This window comes from Lissotriton vulgaris, chromosome 2_1 (genome assembly GCF_964263255.1).
Source record: "Lissotriton vulgaris chromosome 2_1, aLisVul1.2, whole genome shotgun sequence".
NCBI classification, from domain to species: Eukaryota; Metazoa; Chordata; class Amphibia; order Caudata; family Salamandridae; genus Lissotriton; species Lissotriton vulgaris.
Genome location: NC_141687.1, coordinates 1,277,063,049 through 1,277,080,887, shown reverse-complemented (window position 1 = coordinate 1,277,080,887; position 17,839 = coordinate 1,277,063,049). Strand labels below are relative to the sequence as shown.

The 17,839-nt window shown below is 52.1% G+C and overlaps 1 protein-coding gene across 3 annotated transcripts in view; it reads right to left on the bottom strand.

The window, feature by feature from the left end:
* The window catches only part of CD3D (CD3 delta subunit of T-cell receptor complex), a 59,321-nt gene extending 42,154 nt beyond the window's left edge, over window positions 1-17,167 (bottom strand). Inside the window, exon 1 of one of the 3 annotated variants that reach the window (XM_086957001.1) lies at window positions 16,241-17,167. In XM_086957001.1, coding sequence (XP_086813127.1) covers window positions 16,241-16,304 — 64 coding nt within the window. In that variant the 5' untranslated portion in view covers window positions 16,305-17,167. The remainder of the gene's footprint in view (window positions 1-16,240) is intronic. The other 2 variants (XM_086956995.1, XM_086956998.1) reach the window with 2 other exon arrangements.
* Window positions 17,168-17,839: the final 672 nt, after the last annotated feature.

The window sequence follows — 17,839 nt, the reverse complement described above, 5'->3', positions numbered from 1 at the left end:
CTCCCCATGTCACCGCCCAGCAGCTACTCCCACCACCGACCGCTACTGTCTCCCAAATTAAGTGGGTCATTACGATGACAGGCGGACTTGAGTCCACCATCGTGGTGGCGCTTGGGACCGCCTGCCTGTATAGCGACGGTCCCGCACTTTGAATCACGATGCGATCGCCACCATGGCGGATGGATCTTGCATCTTCACCATTGCGGCGGGTGCTGCTGACTGCAGCACCCGCCACAATGTGCAAAATGCATGTAGTGCGTTTCCCTGCACTACGCGGCAGACACCACGCAGTGCCTGCCACTTAGTGCAGGGAAATGTAGGGGGGTACCATTGGTACCCCCCAGTGCACCACCACCTCCCCCCAACAAAAGGGGGGCCCACAACTGGCCCCCGAAACAAAACCCGCCAGCCTTTCAATGGAGGATTACCGGCCACAGAGAGGCTGGGCGCGACCAGCATTGTAATTTGGCTGACGGTGCCTGCTAGGCATCGCCACCATTTTACTGATGGTGACCGCTCCGCCAGGCAGTCGGAACGATTACCTGTGGCAGATCTGTGGCAAGTGATCTTTGTGCCCTCCACGTCGCTGTCCAATTCCCCTGCCATCCTAATTTTGCGGTAGAAAATTGTTGTCCGATGGCGGGCGATACTCCAGCGCACGACTGGCGGTGACGGGCCTTCCGCCATCATAATGACCCCCTAAGTTCGGTGCCCCAGCTTCATATCCACTGTATGTGATATTTTTATTGAATTTGTATTTCTCCATATTGATGGCCAGTGCTTTAAGAGGGGTTTATTGTTTTGTGGACACTGGATGGTGAATATTCTTTAATCTTACCCACAAGAAGTACACAGGCCTACGGATTATTGTACAATTATTTGGAACTCTCCTTATTGTTCATGCATACACAACATGAAAAATACTAATTGATAAAAACATTACAAAATGAATACATAGCAAAAATACACAAACCTGTACATAGTACAATTAATTCATTCACATAATAATAATAATATATTCAACATATTAAATGTAAAAAAATACAATTGTAATGAACAATTTATTAAATATTATAACATGCACATTTACACTTATACACTTCCTAACCTACGCCTCTACAAATCCAACATCCCTCCAACAAATCAAAAAACTTCAAATGAAATAAAATATTATCCTTTAAATATATTTCCAACCAAATAAAGAATAAAGTAACAATACTAAAATAATTACAAAGGATTAACAACAAAATAATAATTTAGAACACTCAAACTAATAAAACAAAATAAAGAAACAACATTCTTACCTGTAATTTTTGTCTGATGATATTCTGAACATCACAATATTTTTGGAATAATATTAAAGACCAACAATATATTTAAACAATTTTAAGGTCAAACAATGCCCTTTTCAGACTGAAGTTCAACCAACATTTAAGTTTGCGTAGATAAGGATAGACGTCAATGCGAAAGAAAGAAAGCGATCAGGTGCATTGTACGGCCACAATGCACTAACAAATGTCTATTAGATGTTGATTTCTAAACCCTGAAATAGACCTTTAGAGGAAGGGTGCGTGAATATTGATGGGCAAAAATCCCACAAAATATATGCAACAGGATGCTTTTGTTTGAGGTATGGCCTGAGTAGAGAAAAATGGGACCAAAAAATGTGTCCCTGTCTAAAACACATTAGGATACTGGGCAATATTTCATAGACTGTGGGATTCCGTTTAAGATGGCTTAATTAGCATGAACACCACTAAGGATGAGTATCTAAAAGTCCCTAGCCAGGAATGTAATAAAGTATGGATCTGTGGAAGACACTTGGAGCCTCATTACCAGGTCTCCATTGCTTCCTCAGTATCTCTGCCCCATGGAGTTACCCGCACAAAGGGGTAGAGTTACTGGAGATTGCAAGTGTGGCCCTTTCAGTCCCCTTAATTATGCAGAATTAGTAAATAAATCTGTAATTATGCATCTGATTCCCCTGAAAATATTTCTCCATGTCGCCCAGTTTCTCTCCCTGATATTTCACCTGATTCTTTTTCACCTCCAGGAGAAAAAAACTCAGATCTCTGCGGTGCTTCAAATTTTGGTGCGGCGTGTAACATTAGTTGCAGTCCCATCAAAATTAAATGGCAACTTGCATTGATATCCTTCGGGCCAGATTGCGAGTGGCCACAATTTGGGGCAGAATCACTACTTATAACCACCATTAACTTCCCTCTTGGAATACTGATGCAACTTGTAATCAATCCCTTTTTTCCTGTTTTTAAACTGACGTATTTGGAATTCCCATTTCAATGCTGCCAAATCATACATCATACTCCATTAAAAAAAGTGTCCTTTTCCGGTTATTGTTATTCAGAAAAGGGGTTTTCAAATTTCTGAACTGTGTTTTTATTAGTGATTTTACCAGAATTTATCACAGGGATTCTGTTCTATAAGATAAGATTGATTGATTGATGCTTTATTTCGATATGCACATATCATAAAAGCAGTACAAAAGATAAAAACAGCATGTCGAAAAAAGCGAGACTGTACATTTAGTAAAAAGGTAAAAACGCATTAAGTCAGCATAAATTAGGTAAAAAGAGAATTAAATTGATATGGACAGTCTTCTAGTTCTAATCAACCAAGCCCATTTTAAAAACTTAGCAACAGCACAAACAATGGGAGGGGCTGTGTTAGTTAGGAGAATCCGGAGTGCAACAGCGTGCTGACGAGTACCCAGTTCTCTGCAGATGGGACCGAGCCAACGTGATCTTGGGCGGCCGTACTCCGGGCATTCAAAAAGAAAATGTGGCACCGTCTCTGGCTTGTCTTGACAGAAGGCACAGAAGCATGATGTAGGCTGATATTTATTCCACCTCGAGCAGAAGTCGGCCAAGGGTAGGGTTCCTAACCGGAACTTGATGTACAGGGACCTATCCATAGCCACTGAAATAATGTCCAGGTATGGCTCATACATGACAGCGTCTTTAAACAGTAGAAAAGCTGCGGTGGTTTTACAGTGCTGCTGGCTTCTCAAGCGCTTCATACGGACCCACTCCCAGAAAAGTTTTTTTAAGATCTCCTTCGAGGGAGCGGAGTGGTTTTGCCAGCATGAGTCCAGGCCTAGGTCCCCTAAAAGTTGTTTAATATCCTTCAGCCATTTGATGCGATGCCAGCCGTCAGAATGCATCACCTCTGCCAGACCATTGGCATAGGATTTTAGCTCCGGGACCCTCCACAGACGTGCCCAAAGCAAAAGGGGTCGAAGCCGAGCCTGGTCCCTTATGGCTTTACAGCCGGTGTCCATGAGCACTGGGATGGTCGGGCTACTTGATGGGATAGCAAGGAGATCCTTGATGAATTTATTTTCAGCCTTGCTCAGGGAGTCGACTTTGCCCGCGCCCCACAGTTCCGCTCCGTAGAGTGACGCAGGAACCGCACGTGCTTTGTATATCTCAAGTAGTGGGGCAACACAATGTTTTGAGGAGTTGTTAAACTCCTTAAGAATAGCACCCCCCACCCTTTTATGGGCCAGTGTCATTTTGTCAATGTGGGCGGTCCAGCTCATCCCATCGTTCAGTCGAATTCCCAAATAGTCAAATTCAGCCACTCTTTCTAGGGGAATGGAGTTTAGAATGGGGGGGCGGCCAAGTTTGCGAGGAGGATGTATAACTAGGAACTTGGTCTTATCTACATTTATAACTAGGCCCTTAGTGGTACAGAAGTCCTGAAAGCGGTTCAGCAGTATCTGGAGGCCTTGGGGGGTTTTAGAAATGAGGAGGGTGTCATCGGCGAACAGCAAGGTTGGAATTTTTACTCCTCCCAGGGTGGGAGCATCTGCTGGTTCGCCCAATAGGTGATCTACCACCCCGTTAATGTAGAGGGAGAATAAGGTAGGCGCCAGCACGCAACCCTGCCTTACTCCCCTCTCGACCCTGATCTTGTTGGTCTTTTCCCCATTCAACCCCCATCTAACCTGGGCGTAGGTGTTGGTGTGCAGGTTGATAAGGAGGTTTAATAAGTACGGGGGCATCCCTAAACCGTAAAGGACCCTCCAAAGTTCCTCCCTGGGAACCAGGTCAAAGGCAGTCTTAAGGTCAATAAAGGCCAAGTAAAGACTGCCTTTGCCCAGCACCACCACCTTCCAGTATACCAACAAGAGCCTGAAGACCTGTTCGATGGTTCCTGTACCTGAGCGGAACCCGGCTTGCATATCGGACAGGATATGATTATCGTCCACCCATTGGGAGATCCTCCCCAGGATGACTTTTCCTGCCAATTTCTGGCTTGAATCTATTAGGCTTATAGGCCTATAGTTTCCAGGTGAGTCCCGACTGCCCTTTTTGTAGATGGGGACCACCTCCGCACCTCTCCAGGAGTCTGGCACAGGGCCTCCCCCAATAATTGCATTGAGGAGTGCAGAGATTAGTACCCCCCATTCGTCCGGATAGGCGCGGAGGATATCGCCTGGTAATCCGTCAGGACCAGCTGCTTTCAATGGGACCAGTGTTTTAATCTGCTTTGTTACTTCCAAGACAGAAAAAAGATCCAGATCGCGAGCTAGGGTAAAGGGTGGGAGGATGAAAGTATCGTTAAGTGGGCCTTCAACAACAGAGTAAAGATTTTGGAAGTGAGAAAACCAAGTCTGGGCGTTGATGGTACAGGTCCTCCGAGTATCGTCAGGACGGTTCCTTTTGCCCACCAAGTCCCAAAAGCCTTTGGCATCTTTCCCACGACTGGCAGACAGGAGGTCCTGCCAGAAGTTATCCTCCCACTCCCTCCTAGCATTTTTTTGGCAGAGTGCATAGTATCCTCTTGCCTCCCTCGCCTTAGATGGTAATTTGGACTTGACTGCCTCGATAAGAAGTGACTTCGCCTCCCTACATTTCTGATTATACCAGCCCTGTCCCGATCGTGAACCTGGTTTCCTTCTGCTCGAATTACCTGGAATTACAAAGAGGTCACTGATAGCCTTAGTTATGACGGAGAACCTAAGTTCCACCTCCATCAGCCCTTCCTCTTGGGGGTCGAGATTGGCTAGGGCTGAAACAAGGAGCAGCCTAATGGTGGAGGTTTTCTCCTCTGAAAGTGCCAACTTCGCCCACTTTAGGCGTCGTCCACAATTTGTAACCACTGACAGGTCCGGGGCGGGGTTGCTAGAAAATCTACTCGCGGTGATACTGAGACACCTGTAGGACAAGGTGAGGGACAGGAGATTGTGGTCACTCTCTACCGATGGTACAATCACCATGTCCTCCACCATGCTCCACAGGTGTATGTCAAGGAGAAAATAATCGATCCGTGACATGTGCCCTGGCCTGTTATAGGTGTGGGCCCCTGCTTTGTCGGACCTTGTCCTGCCATTGGCGGCCCTGAGACCAAACTCCATAGCTAGTGAGTTGATCTGAAGGGCCACTTCTGTCCATTTTTTAATAGGACTGAGCTCAAGGGGCGGAATCCCCCACCCAATATCATGCTCCTCTTGGTCTGATAGGATTTCTAGATCCAAAGGCTCGAAGGTGCAGTTCAGGTCACCCGCCACCAAGGTACAAGACCTGTGTGGAGATAAGCGGAGCTGAGCTTCCAGACAAGCTATTACTGGAGATTCTCTGCCCCCCTTCGTCCCTCGGGCGTAGATGTTAAAAATGTTTAAGATAACTTGGCCCTGGGGATTTCTCAACAGTATGTTAAGGAGATCCGGGCAATGGGTGTCCCGCTCCACTACCCTGCAGTTAAGATTTGAAGCCACCCAAATAAGTAAGCCACCCGATGGTCGGCCCCTACCAGTTACACTATGTACTGCCGGCAAAAAGTGGGTGGAATATCCCGCCTTATGTAGGGGCACCCGGCTCCAGGTTTCCTGGAACAGGCATATGGAGTATTGCTCCACAAGCTCGTTCCAGTCCGGCAATGCTAGCTTCCTCTCGAGGCCTGCCACATTCCAGCTGAAAACCCTAATCGGGGGGTCCGTTACAGCCGCAATGCGACAATCCTCAGCAAGGAGCGGTATGTCCAAAACACCCGCACCAGGGAGGCCAGCCAGCAGGTTGGAAGGTGCCTCGGTCACCCCTTGCTCTTCTACAAGCTCGGCTATAGCCTGAATTTGCGATGGGGACGAGTGGCTATTTAGTTTGGGGTGGGGTATTGGGACAACAGCAGGGCTCGAAGCCACAGAGACCTCCCTGGAGACATCCCTAAGTCAGCAACCCCACGATTCCCAGTTCTGTGTCACAGGAGCCTGGGTTGGTCGCTGTGGGAAAGCTCCCAGGGGAGAGTGGCCGTGAATGGTATTCTCCACAGTGATGATTTTGCCCCCATAACTGCTGATGTTAGTGGGTTGCCCGGGGTGAATGGGGGAAGAGTTCGTAATGGACCGGGGGTAAAAGAATGTTAAGTCAACGACTTCGATACCCGTTCCAGCCGTGGATTGTCCTTGGGAGCATATCAGATGGGCAACCCTGACATCTTGAAAATTTATCACCACGCAATCCCCTTCGAGAGATTTTTTCCCGTTTCCAATCCATCCCACCCTGCGTACACCAAGAATAATTCCATCCACTCCCGAAGGCAAGGGCCTGTAGGCTCTCAGCCAGTGGATGACCTTGTTCTTAAGTGACTGATGGTTTTCCTGCTGGGTACTCCCGATAGGGGGGACTTTGGTAAGGATAACAACGTACGGGTGGCACTCAGGGGGGAGGTCAACTGGGGGACACTTTCGTCTTAGATTCTCAGAAGAACCTGAGGGAGGAGGGTTTGTAGGTGGGACAGGAATAGGTATAGCCTTAGGGGTTGCTGCCAAGCCACCAGTTGTAACAAGGGAGACGGCCCCAGTTTGTGAGGTTGTGGCCGTTCCTCCCTTCTGATGTTGCCTTGGGCCTTGGGTAGGCGCCAGGGTTGTTACCACTGGGGGAGGGGCAGCATGCACTTGGGCTATATGGGTGGAGGCATTCGACCTTTTCTGCCTAGGGCCATCCCGAGGGGCAACCACGACAGTCTTCCCAGAGGCTGGTCGCTTAGGCGGCGGCGGCAGCTGCTCTCCTGGAGGGGGTGTCTCAGTAACCTCTATCCTAGTGGTCTTATCTATCCTATCAGTCTTATCCTCCCTAAGCTTTGGCTGATGTTTGAACAGGGTTTTGAGGGAAAAAAAATTATCCCTGGTTGACTGTTCAAAACAATCAAGTCTATCCCCCAATCTTTTAACCTGATCAACAAGTGGTACCAGAAGAGACCTGACCAGCTTCTCGATCAGCTCTAAAGAGGGGCCCACATTGGCCAGATCAGGCGCTGGAGGAACCAGCAGGGAAGGCGGCACTGTTTCAGCTACAACTGGGGCGGTAATTGTAATCCCTGGGGCTACAGGACTTACGGCACCCACGGGAGAAGAACCCCTCCTAGGCGGACACCTAGCATGCTTAGTAAACATAGGAGGACAGCCCTTGCGGATGTTGATAGCCCTTTTCCCCTTCCTTTTATTGTGGCCCTGAGTGGGACAAGTCTTAGGGGGAGGTTGTGGGTCAGGAACAAGAGCATCAGGGCAGGAATTGGTCTGGATGGCAGGTGGACAAGCCATGAGAGGATCAGTGCAGGGCTCCTTAGGCTCGGCACAAGGGCTGGTGGAGTGATTACCAGTCTGCGAGCTTTCTGCCCCATCTGTACCGCCCTCTACCTCACCTGCTATTGGTGCGATGTAAGAATCCCCAGGTAGGTCCCCATCCAAGCATGCAGAGGGAGAAGAGTTTTGTAAGGACAATACTGTTGCAGGAGAAGAGCTTTTGGAGGAAGGAAAGTCAAGTGAGAGGCGCCTTTCTGATATGGCGAGTTCATTGTCAATGACTGCCTCCACCCTAGTGAGGAACTTGTCCATAGAGCCAAACATTGGGCGCACAGGGGTATTGTCACCCCCACCCCTCAAAACCTTACCGGAGCGTGTTGACATACTGAGTTTCAGCCCCACGAGTTAGGTACAATACGATGGTTGTAAGGGGGGGTGGCCCAGCCCTGCCTCCTCCTGCCCCTGACGGCCACAGACGGCCCGCCCTTTGCCCGGGCTTCGCTCGGCGTCCCGCTCGCGTCCCGCGGAGCGCCTGACTGAGCGTTAAATCAAAGGGCGTTGCAGGCGGGGGGCGTGGCTGGTGGTGGGCGCGTCCACTCGCGCACCTGTGAGAGCAGGGACTCCTGGATCTTCGAGTCCCTGCTACAACGCCAATGCCAGATCGATGTTTCCCCCGGCGCCTCCTGGAGCCCAGCGCCTAGAAGCAGCTTTCACCTTCCAAGTCCGCGAAGCGGCACCCGCGGAGCGGGTGCGGCGAGGGGCAGCGGCAGGAATACAGGACACAGTCCCCGGATCTGCGGGACGTGCAAGGGCTCTCCAACACGCCTCAACTCCACTGCAGCACAGAGGTAGGTTCCCAGGGAGCACAGGAGACTCGCGCCTTTTCTGGCTGGCCAGGCGGGGGGCGTGGCTGGTGGTGGGCGCGTCCACTCGCGCACCTGTGAGAGCAGGGACTCCTGGATCTTCGAGTCCCTGCTACAACGCCAATGCCAGATCGATGTTTCCCCCGGCGCCTCCTGGAGCCCAGCGCCTAGAAGCAGCTTTCACCTTCCAAGTCCGCGAAGCGGCACCCGCGGAGCGGGTGCGGCGAGGGGCAGCGGCAGGAATACAGGACACAGTCCCCGGATCTGCGGGACGTGCAAGGGCTCTCCAACACGCCTCAACTCCACTGCAGCACAGAGGTAGGTTCCCAGGGAGCACAGGAGACTCGCGCCTTTTCTGGCTGGCCAGGCGGGGGGCGTGGCTGGTGGTGGGCGCGTCCACTCGCGCACCTGTGAGAGCAGGGACTCCTGGATCTTCGAGTCCCTGCTACAACGCCAATGCCAGATCGATGTTTCCCCCGGCGCCTCCTGGAGCCCAGCGCCTAGAAGCAGCTTTCACCTTCCAAGTCCGCGAAGCGGCACCCGCGGAGCGGGTGCGGCGAGGGGCAGCGGCAGGAATACAGGACACAGTCCCCGGATCTGCGGGACGTGCAAGGGCTCTCCAACACGCCTCAACTCCACTGCAGCACAGAGGTAGGTTCCCAGGGAGCACAGGAGACTCGCGCCTTTTCTGGCTGGCCAGGCGGGGGGCGTGGCTGGTGGTGGGCGCGTCCACTCGCGCACCTGTGAGAGCAGGGACTCCTGGATCTTCGAGTCCCTGCTACAACGCCAATGCCAGATCGATGTTTCCCCCGGCGCCTCCTGGAGCCCAGCGCCTAGAAGCAGCTTTCACCTTCCAAGTCCGCGAAGCGGCACCCGCGGAGCGGGTGCGGCGAGGGGCAGCGGCAGGAATACAGGACACAGTCCCCGGATCTGCGGGACGTGCAAGGGCTCTCCAACACGCCTCAACTCCACTGCAGCACAGAGGTAGGTTCCCAGGGAGCACAGGAGACTCGCGCCTTTTCTGGCTGGCCAGGCGGGGGGCGTGGCTGGTGGTGGGCGCGTCCACTCGCGCACCTGTGAGAGCAGGGACTCCTGGATCTTCGAGTCCCTGCTACAACGCCAATGCCAGATCGATGTTTCCCCCGGCGCCTCCTGGAGCCCAGCGCCTAGAAGCAGCTTTCACCTTCCAAGTCCGCGAAGCGGCACCCGCGGAGCGGGTGCGGCGAGGGGCAGCGGCAGGAATACAGGACACAGTCCCCGGATCTGCGGGACGTGCAAGGGCTCTCCAACACGCCTCAACTCCACTGCAGCACAGAGGTAGGTTCCCAGGGAGCACAGGAGACTCGCGCCTTTTCTGGCTGGCCAGGCGGGGGGCGTGGCTGGTGGTGGGCGCGTCCACTCGCGCACCTGTGAGAGCAGGGACTCCTGGATCTTCGAGTCCCTGCTACAACGCCAATGCCAGATCGATGTTTCCCCCGGCGCCTCCTGGAGCCCAGCGCCTAGAAGCAGCTTTCACCTTCCAAGTCCGCGAAGCGGCACCCGCGGAGCGGGTGCGGCGAGGGGCAGCGGCAGGAATACAGGACACAGTCCCCGGATCTGCGGGACGTGCAAGGGCTCTCCAACACGCCTCAACTCCACTGCAGCACAGAGGTAGGTTCCCAGGGAGCACAGGAGACTTGCGCCTTTTCTGGCTGGCCAGGCGGGGGGCGTGGCTGGTGGTGGGCGCGTCCACTCGCGCACCTGTGAGAGCAGGGACTCCTGGATCTTCGAGTCCCTGCTACAACGCCAATGCCAGATCGATGTTTCCCCCGGCGCCTCCTGGAGCCCAGCGCCTAGAAGCAGCTTTCACCTTCCAAGTCCGCGAAGCGGCACCCGCGGAGCGGGTGCGGCGAGGGGCAGCGGCAGGAATACAGGACACAGTCCCCGGATCTGCGGGACGTGCAAGGGCTCTCCAACACGCCTCAACTCCACTGCAGCACAGAGCTAGGTTCCCAGGGAGCACAGGAGACTCGCGCCTTTTCTGGCTGGCCAGGCGGGGGGCGTGGCTGGTGGTGGGCGCGTCCACTCGCGCACCTGTGAGAGCAGGGACTCCTGGATCTTCGAGTCCCTGCTACAACGCCAATGCCAGATCGATGTTTCCCCCGGCGCCTCCTGGAGCCCAGCGCCTAGAAGCAGCTTTCACCTTCCAAGTCCGCGAAGCGGCACCCGCGGAGCGGGTGCGGCGAGGGGCAGCGGCAGGAATACAGGACACAGTCCCCGGATCTGCGGGACGTGCAAGGGCTCTCCAACACGCCTCAACTCCACTGCAGCACAGAGGTAGGTTCCCAGGGAGCACAGGAGACTCGCGCCTTTTCTGGCTGGCCAGGCGGGGGGCGTGGCTGGTGGTGGGCGCGTCCACTCGCGCACCTGTGAGAGCAGGGACTCCTGGATCTTCGAGTCCCTGCTACAACGCCAATGCCAGATCGATGTTTCCCCCGGCGCCTCCTGGAGCCCAGCGCCTAGAAGCAGCTTTCACCTTCCAAGTCCGCGAAGCGGCACCCGCGGAGCGGGTGCGGCGAGGGGCAGCGGCAGGAATACAGGACACAGTCCCCGGATCTGCGGGACGTGCAAGGGCTCTCCAACACGCCTCAACTCCACTGCAGCACAGAGGTAGGTTCCCAGGGAGCACAGGAGACTCGCGCCTTTTCTGGCTGGCCAGGCGGGGGGCGTGGCTGGTGGTGGGCGCGTCCACTCGCGCACCTGTGAGAGCAGGGACTCCTGGATCTTCGAGTCCCTGCTACAACGCCAATGCCAGATCGATGTTTCCCCCGGCGCCTCCTGGAGCCCAGCGCCTAGAAGCAGCTTTCACCTTCCAAGTCCGCGAAGCGGCACCCGCGGAGCGGGTGCGGCGAGGGGCAGCGGCAGGAATACAGGACACAGTCCCCGGATCTGCGGGACGTGCAAGGGCTCTCCAACACGCCTCAACTCCACTGCAGCACAGAGGTAGGTTCCCAGGGAGCACAGGAGACTCGCGCCTTTTCTGGCTGGCCAGGCGGGGGGCGTGGCTGGTGGTGGGCGCGTCCACTCGCGCACCTGTGAGAGCAGGGACTCCTGGATCTTCGAGTCCCTGCTACAACGCCAATGCCAGATCGATGTTTCCCCCGGCGCCTCCTGGAGCCCAGCGCCTAGAAGCAGCTTTCACCTTCCAAGTCCGCGAAGCGGCACCCGCGGAGCGGGTGCGGCGAGGGGCAGCGGCAGGAATACAGGACACAGTCCCCGGATCTGCGGGACGTGCAAGGGCTCTCCAACACGCCTCAACTCCACTGCAGCACAGAGGTAGGTTCCCAGGGAGCACAGGAGACTCGCGCCTTTTCTGGCTGGCCAGGCGGGGGGCGTGGCTGGTGGTGGGCGCGTCCACTCGCGCACCTGTGAGAGCAGGGACTCCTGGATCTTCGAGTCCCTGCTACAACGCCAATGCCAGATCGATGTTTCCCCCGGCGCCTCCTGGAGCCCAGCGCCTAGAAGCAGCTTTCACCTTCCAAGTCCGCGAAGCGGCACCCGCGGAGCGGGTGCGGCGAGGGGCAGCGGCAGGAATACAGGACACAGTCCCCGGATCTGCGGGACGTGCAAGGGCTCTCCAACACGCCTCAACTCCACTGCAGCACAGAGGTAGGTTCCCAGGGAGCACAGGAGACTCGCGCCTTTTCTGGCTGGCCAGGCGGGGGGCGTGGCTGGTGGTGGGCGCGTCCACTCGCGCACCTGTGAGAGCAGGGACTCCTGGATCTTCGAGTCCCTGCTACAACGCCAATGCCAGATCGATGTTTCCCCCGGCGCCTCCTGGAGCCCAGCGCCTAGAAGCAGCTTTCACCTTCCAAGTCCGCGAAGCGGCACCCGCGGAGCGGGTGCGGCGAGGGGCAGCGGCAGGAATACAGGACACAGTCCCCGGATCTGCGGGACGTGCAAGGGCTCTCCAACACGCCTCAACTCCACTGCAGCACAGAGGTAGGTTCCCAGGGAGCACAGGAGACTCGCGCCTTTTCTGGCTGGCCAGGCGGGGGGCGTGGCTGGTGGTGGGCGCGTCCACTCGCGCACCTGTGAGAGCAGGGACTCCTGGATCTTCGAGTCCCTGCTACAACGCCAATGCCAGATCGATGTTTCCCCCGGCGCCTCCTGGAGCCCAGCGCCTAGAAGCAGCTTTCACCTTCCAAGTCCGCGAAGCGGCACCCGCGGAGCGGGTGCGGCGAGGGGCAGCGGCAGGAATACAGGACACAGTCCCCGGATCTGCGGGACGTGCAAGGGCTCTCCAACACGCCTCAACTCCACTGCAGCACAGAGGTAGGTTCCCAGGGAGCACAGGAGACTCGCGCCTTTTCTGGCTGGCCAGGCGGGGGGCGTGGCTGGTGGTGGGCGCGTCCACTCGCGCACCTGTGAGAGCAGGGACTCCTGGATCTTCGAGTCCCTGCTACAACGCCAATGCCAGATCGATGTTTCCCCCGGCGCCTCCTGGAGCCCAGCGCCTAGAAGCAGCTTTCACCTTCCAAGTCCGCGAAGCGGCACCCGCGGAGCGGGTGCGGCGAGGGGCAGCGGCAGGAATACAGGACACAGTCCCCGGATCTGCGGGACGTGCAAGGGCTCTCCAACACGCCTCAACTCCACTGCAGCACAGAGGTAGGTTCCCAGGGAGCACAGGAGACTCGCGCCTTTTCTGGCTGGCCAGGCGGGGGGCGTGGCTGGTGGTGGGCGCGTCCACTCGCGCACCTGTGAGAGCAGGGACTCCTGGATCTTCGAGTCCCTGCTACAACGCCAATGCCAGATCGATGTTTCCCCCGGCGCCTCCTGGAGCCCAGCGCCTAGAAGCAGCTTTCACCTTCCAAGTCCGCGAAGCGGCACCCGCGGAGCGGGTGCGGCGAGGGGCAGCGGCAGGAATACAGGACACAGTCCCCGGATCTGCGGGACGTGCAAGGGCTCTCCAACACGCCTCAACTCCACTGCAGCACAGAGGTAGGTTCTATAAGATAAGGCAAATCCTCACATTTCTCATCCAGAACTTTAGAAAACTTTAGAAAACAACTTCTGAACAATTTTCAAGCTAGGCAGATCACCTCTCTACTGATCTTTAAAGGCAGTTAATAATTTGATCCATTTTGCATCGTGTAGTAGCACTTGGATTTTGCAATACATAAAAACATGTAATCCTGATACATGCTCAATAAACTCCCAAATAGTTCATGTCTTTTTGGCAGTAAGGACCCAATCACGTCATCTGGTATGACTTGTAAAAGTGACAGTTTTGCCCTATCATACGTAGCCATTTAGGTTAGCTACACAAATTTTCGTGTTGAAACAGGTATGATCTACACCCATCCGAAAAAGCCATCATATATTGCTGGACGCAACAAGGGAAGGAGATACTGATTATGATGGAAAAGATGTTGCTTTCATCAATATATGAAATTCTCTGTATGTGTGTCCTTTTTTAAATAAATTTTAAAATAATAATAAAATAATAAATAAATATATAAAATAAATAAATGTATATAGGAATTGCGATTATTAGTAAACATTGAAAGATGACAAACTTATGGTCCCTGAGCCTTTATGAGTGCTTTTGTGTGTTTTTTAATATATGTGTTGTTACCAGTGATAAATGTTTTGTATATATCACATTTACATATTTGTGTATTATTCTAAGAATTTGTATCTATGTCCGTCAGTCAAGTGATATGATTTTTTGTCTTATACATGTTTTATGTTGCTTTGTCTGCAGCCCTGAAGAAGTTCTCTTGGCTTTTGCCATATTGAACGAAACGTGTTGGCTGCCTTTTTTGTGAAATTATATTTGGATTTGAAATTAAAGGATTTAAAGGAAATATATAAACAGACTGAAAAGGTTTTTTTGTTCAAGTGCACTGCTCGTTGTGAATCTGTGACCAGGGGCACCAAAGGGCAAAAGGTGCCGAGAAGTGTGCACGAACCACTACTCTAATAGGACTACAGCACAGCTGTGAGGTGCTTTTCTATAAATCCATTGCCCAGAGTCTTTTGAATCTATGAAAACACACTTAAGCCTGTTTTTGTAAGCATTCGCATACAAAGGAACAGGAAATGTGAAAAGTGCCTATTTTAACATTTGGATGTTTTTTCTCCAAAATTGAACGTATCAGTTTTCCCTTGGGTACTTTACCATATGTTAATGGGACCTACGCCAGATCTTTATGCTGTGCTGAAAAGTGCGGGGTACTAGTTTTCACATGTGTGTGACTACTCACCAAATTACACCTGAGTGAGTTTTCATGATATGTGCAGAAATCTCCAAGGTCACTCTTCAGACATGTCCTCGGAATGGTCTCAATTGTAAAGTAGGATAAAAAAATGTTTGGGCAGAAGTTAAGCACGACTGAAAAAATATGGACATTTATTTTGCATTCCTGTTACTTACACTGGCTTAAGTTATGAATGCTAGGCTGACTTAAGCGTGGAACTATCCTTTAAAACGTGGGCCCAAGCAGTTTGCCGGATTTTTGTAAAAGTAGCTGAATGTGTCATGCTGCTCAGTTAGAAAGAATCTCTTGTCCCTGGTCAAATTTGCTCGCTCAAGGGAGCATGGATGCAACACCATACAGAATGTTATCGAACGTGTTGATTACCAGCACATAATTGAAATATTGCATATTGTTCCTTATCGATTATATTGCTCCTTAACGACCATAACAGAAAGTTTGTTTATGTCTACATACCATTATGGTGGGGATTTTTTAGATGGTCAATGCTGTTAAAATCACTCTTGTTTAGGAATTTTGACCTTCGTGTAGTTAGGTGTTAATTTGAATGACATTTTTTATTATTTACTAAATAAATGCACGACCCATGTGAGTGAAAGTCAATTACATGTTGTTATACCTTCTTTGCATAACAGCGCGCACATTCAAAAATGGACACATAAATCCATAGGATATACTCGTACGGAGACGTGAGGTTATCTTCCTCTTCCTTACATTAAAAGTTGTTTTGAAAAGATCATCAACGGTAACCAAACTGTTAAGGACAGTCTGAAAATAATACAAACATCAAGAGATGGCATATTCGAAAGATCTATTTTCATAAATAATACCCAGAGATGTCATAGTTAAAAGCACGGTCCTCCAGCTGTATATCATTCATAAGCTTTTTTTATTTTTCTGTAGTATTATGTAGAGCAAACTCGACCGGAAGGTATCATGTCGATTTCCATGAGCACCAGTTACATTACTTAAGGACATATTCATTTTCGGTTGGCACGTGGAGATTCGGGGCTTATTTACAAGCCCATTGCGCTGCCGATGCGTCCCTTTAAACATGGGAGAAGTGACATACCACTGGCACAAGGGGCTTGTAAATAAGTCCCGAAGTGATTTGCTTAGAATCACACGGTGTTGAGCCGACGCCGAGACTCGAACCTGGTTCCCCAGTTCCAAAGGCGGCAGCTCTGGTAGTTACGCCACATCCACTGTTGTGGCTTGTCAAGAGTGTGCATGGGTCCAAGTTTTCATAATTATAACAATATGTGGGGCATTTATAGCGCCTTCCTGGAGTATCTAGGAGCCGAATAGAGTTTGTAAATGAACAAACTAGACATATTATCGACCTTGGCAGGATGAAAGCCTGAGTACGACCTGTCACAACTTGGTTTAAGGTAGGCGGAAATGTCTGCGGCAGGTGTATTAATTAGCCTTGTAGTTATTTGACGTACTTTGTTAAACAGAAATAAATACCGGACATTTTGGTCACATATAAAATGCTAATAATTAGAATTGTGTTAACGGAAATGGGTGTAGAAAATAACAGTCAAACTGGTTATAAAATAAGGAGGTCGAGCTGTGCTTACCTAAGCCGAACCCCGCCAGAAGGAGCAATGCCAGAGCGGTTCTTCTCACACCCATGGCGGCTGAGTGTGTGATTTATGAGACCGGCTGAGGGAGTCCAACGAGGCACTGGGCTCGAGCCAAATCCGAGCGTAGTTTCAGATACAATGACACACTGGGCTCGAGCGAATGTCACCATGAGCCGAGAAACAAGCAACCACTCACGGGGCTCTGTCCAACAACACCGTCTGGAAAAGTACAGCCACACACGGGCTCGAGCCAACAACACCCTGTGCTGAAATACAACCACACCCTGGGCTTGGTTCAACAACACCCTCTGCTGAAGCACACCCACACACGAGTTCGATCCAACAACACCCTCTGCTGAAGTACAGGCACACACTGGGCTTGGTTCAACAACACCCTCTGCTGAAGCACACCCACACACGAGTTCGATCCAACAACACCCTCTGCTGAAGCACAACCACACAAGAGTTCGATCCAACAACACCCTCTGCTGAAGTACAGCCACACACGGGGCTTGGTTCAACAACACCCTCTGCTGAAGCACAACTACACAAGAGTTTGATCCACCAACACCCTCTGTTCAAGTACAGCCACACACGGGGCTTGGTTCAACAACACCCTCTGCTGAAGCACAACAACACAAGAGTTCGATCCAACAACACCCTTTGCTGAAGTACAGCCACACAAGAGTTTGATCCAACAACACCCTTTGCTGAAGTACAGACACACAAGAGTTCGATCCAACAACACCCTATGTTGAAGTACAGCCGTACGCAGGGCTCGATCCAACAACACTCTCTGCTGAAGTACAGACACACAAGAGTTCGATCCAACAACACCCTTTGCTGAAGTACAGCCACACAAGAGTTCGATCCAACAACACCCTTTGCTGAAGTACAGACACACAAGAGTTCGATCCAACAACACCCTATGTTGAAGTATACAGCCACACGCAGGGCTCGATCCAACAACACCCTCTGCTGAAGTACAGCCACACAAGAGTTCGATCCAACAACACCCTTTGTTGAAGTACAGCCACACAAGAGTCCGATCCAACAACACCCTTTGCTGAAGTACAGCCGCACGCAGGGCTCAATCCAACAACACCCTCTGCTGAAGTACAGCCACACAAGAGTTCGATCCAACACCACCCTTTGTTGAAGTACAGCCACACAAGAGTTCGATCCAACAACACCCTATGTTGAATTACAGCCGCATGCAGGGCTCGATCCAACAACACTCTCTGCTGAAGTACAGCCACACAAGAGTTCGATCCAACAACACACTATGTTGAAGTACAGCCGCACGTAGGGCTCGATCCAACAACAGCCTCTGCTGAAGTACAGCCACACAAGAGTTCGATCCAACAAAACCCTTTGCTGAAGTACAGCCACACAAGAGTTCGATCCAACAACACCCTTTGCTGAAGTACAGACACACAAGAGTTCGATCCAACAACTCCCTATGTTGAAGTACAGCCACACGCAGGGCTCGATCCAACAACACCCTCGGCTGAAGTACAGCCACACAAGAGTTCGATCCAACAACACCCTTTGTTGAAGTACAGCCACACAAGAGTCCGATCC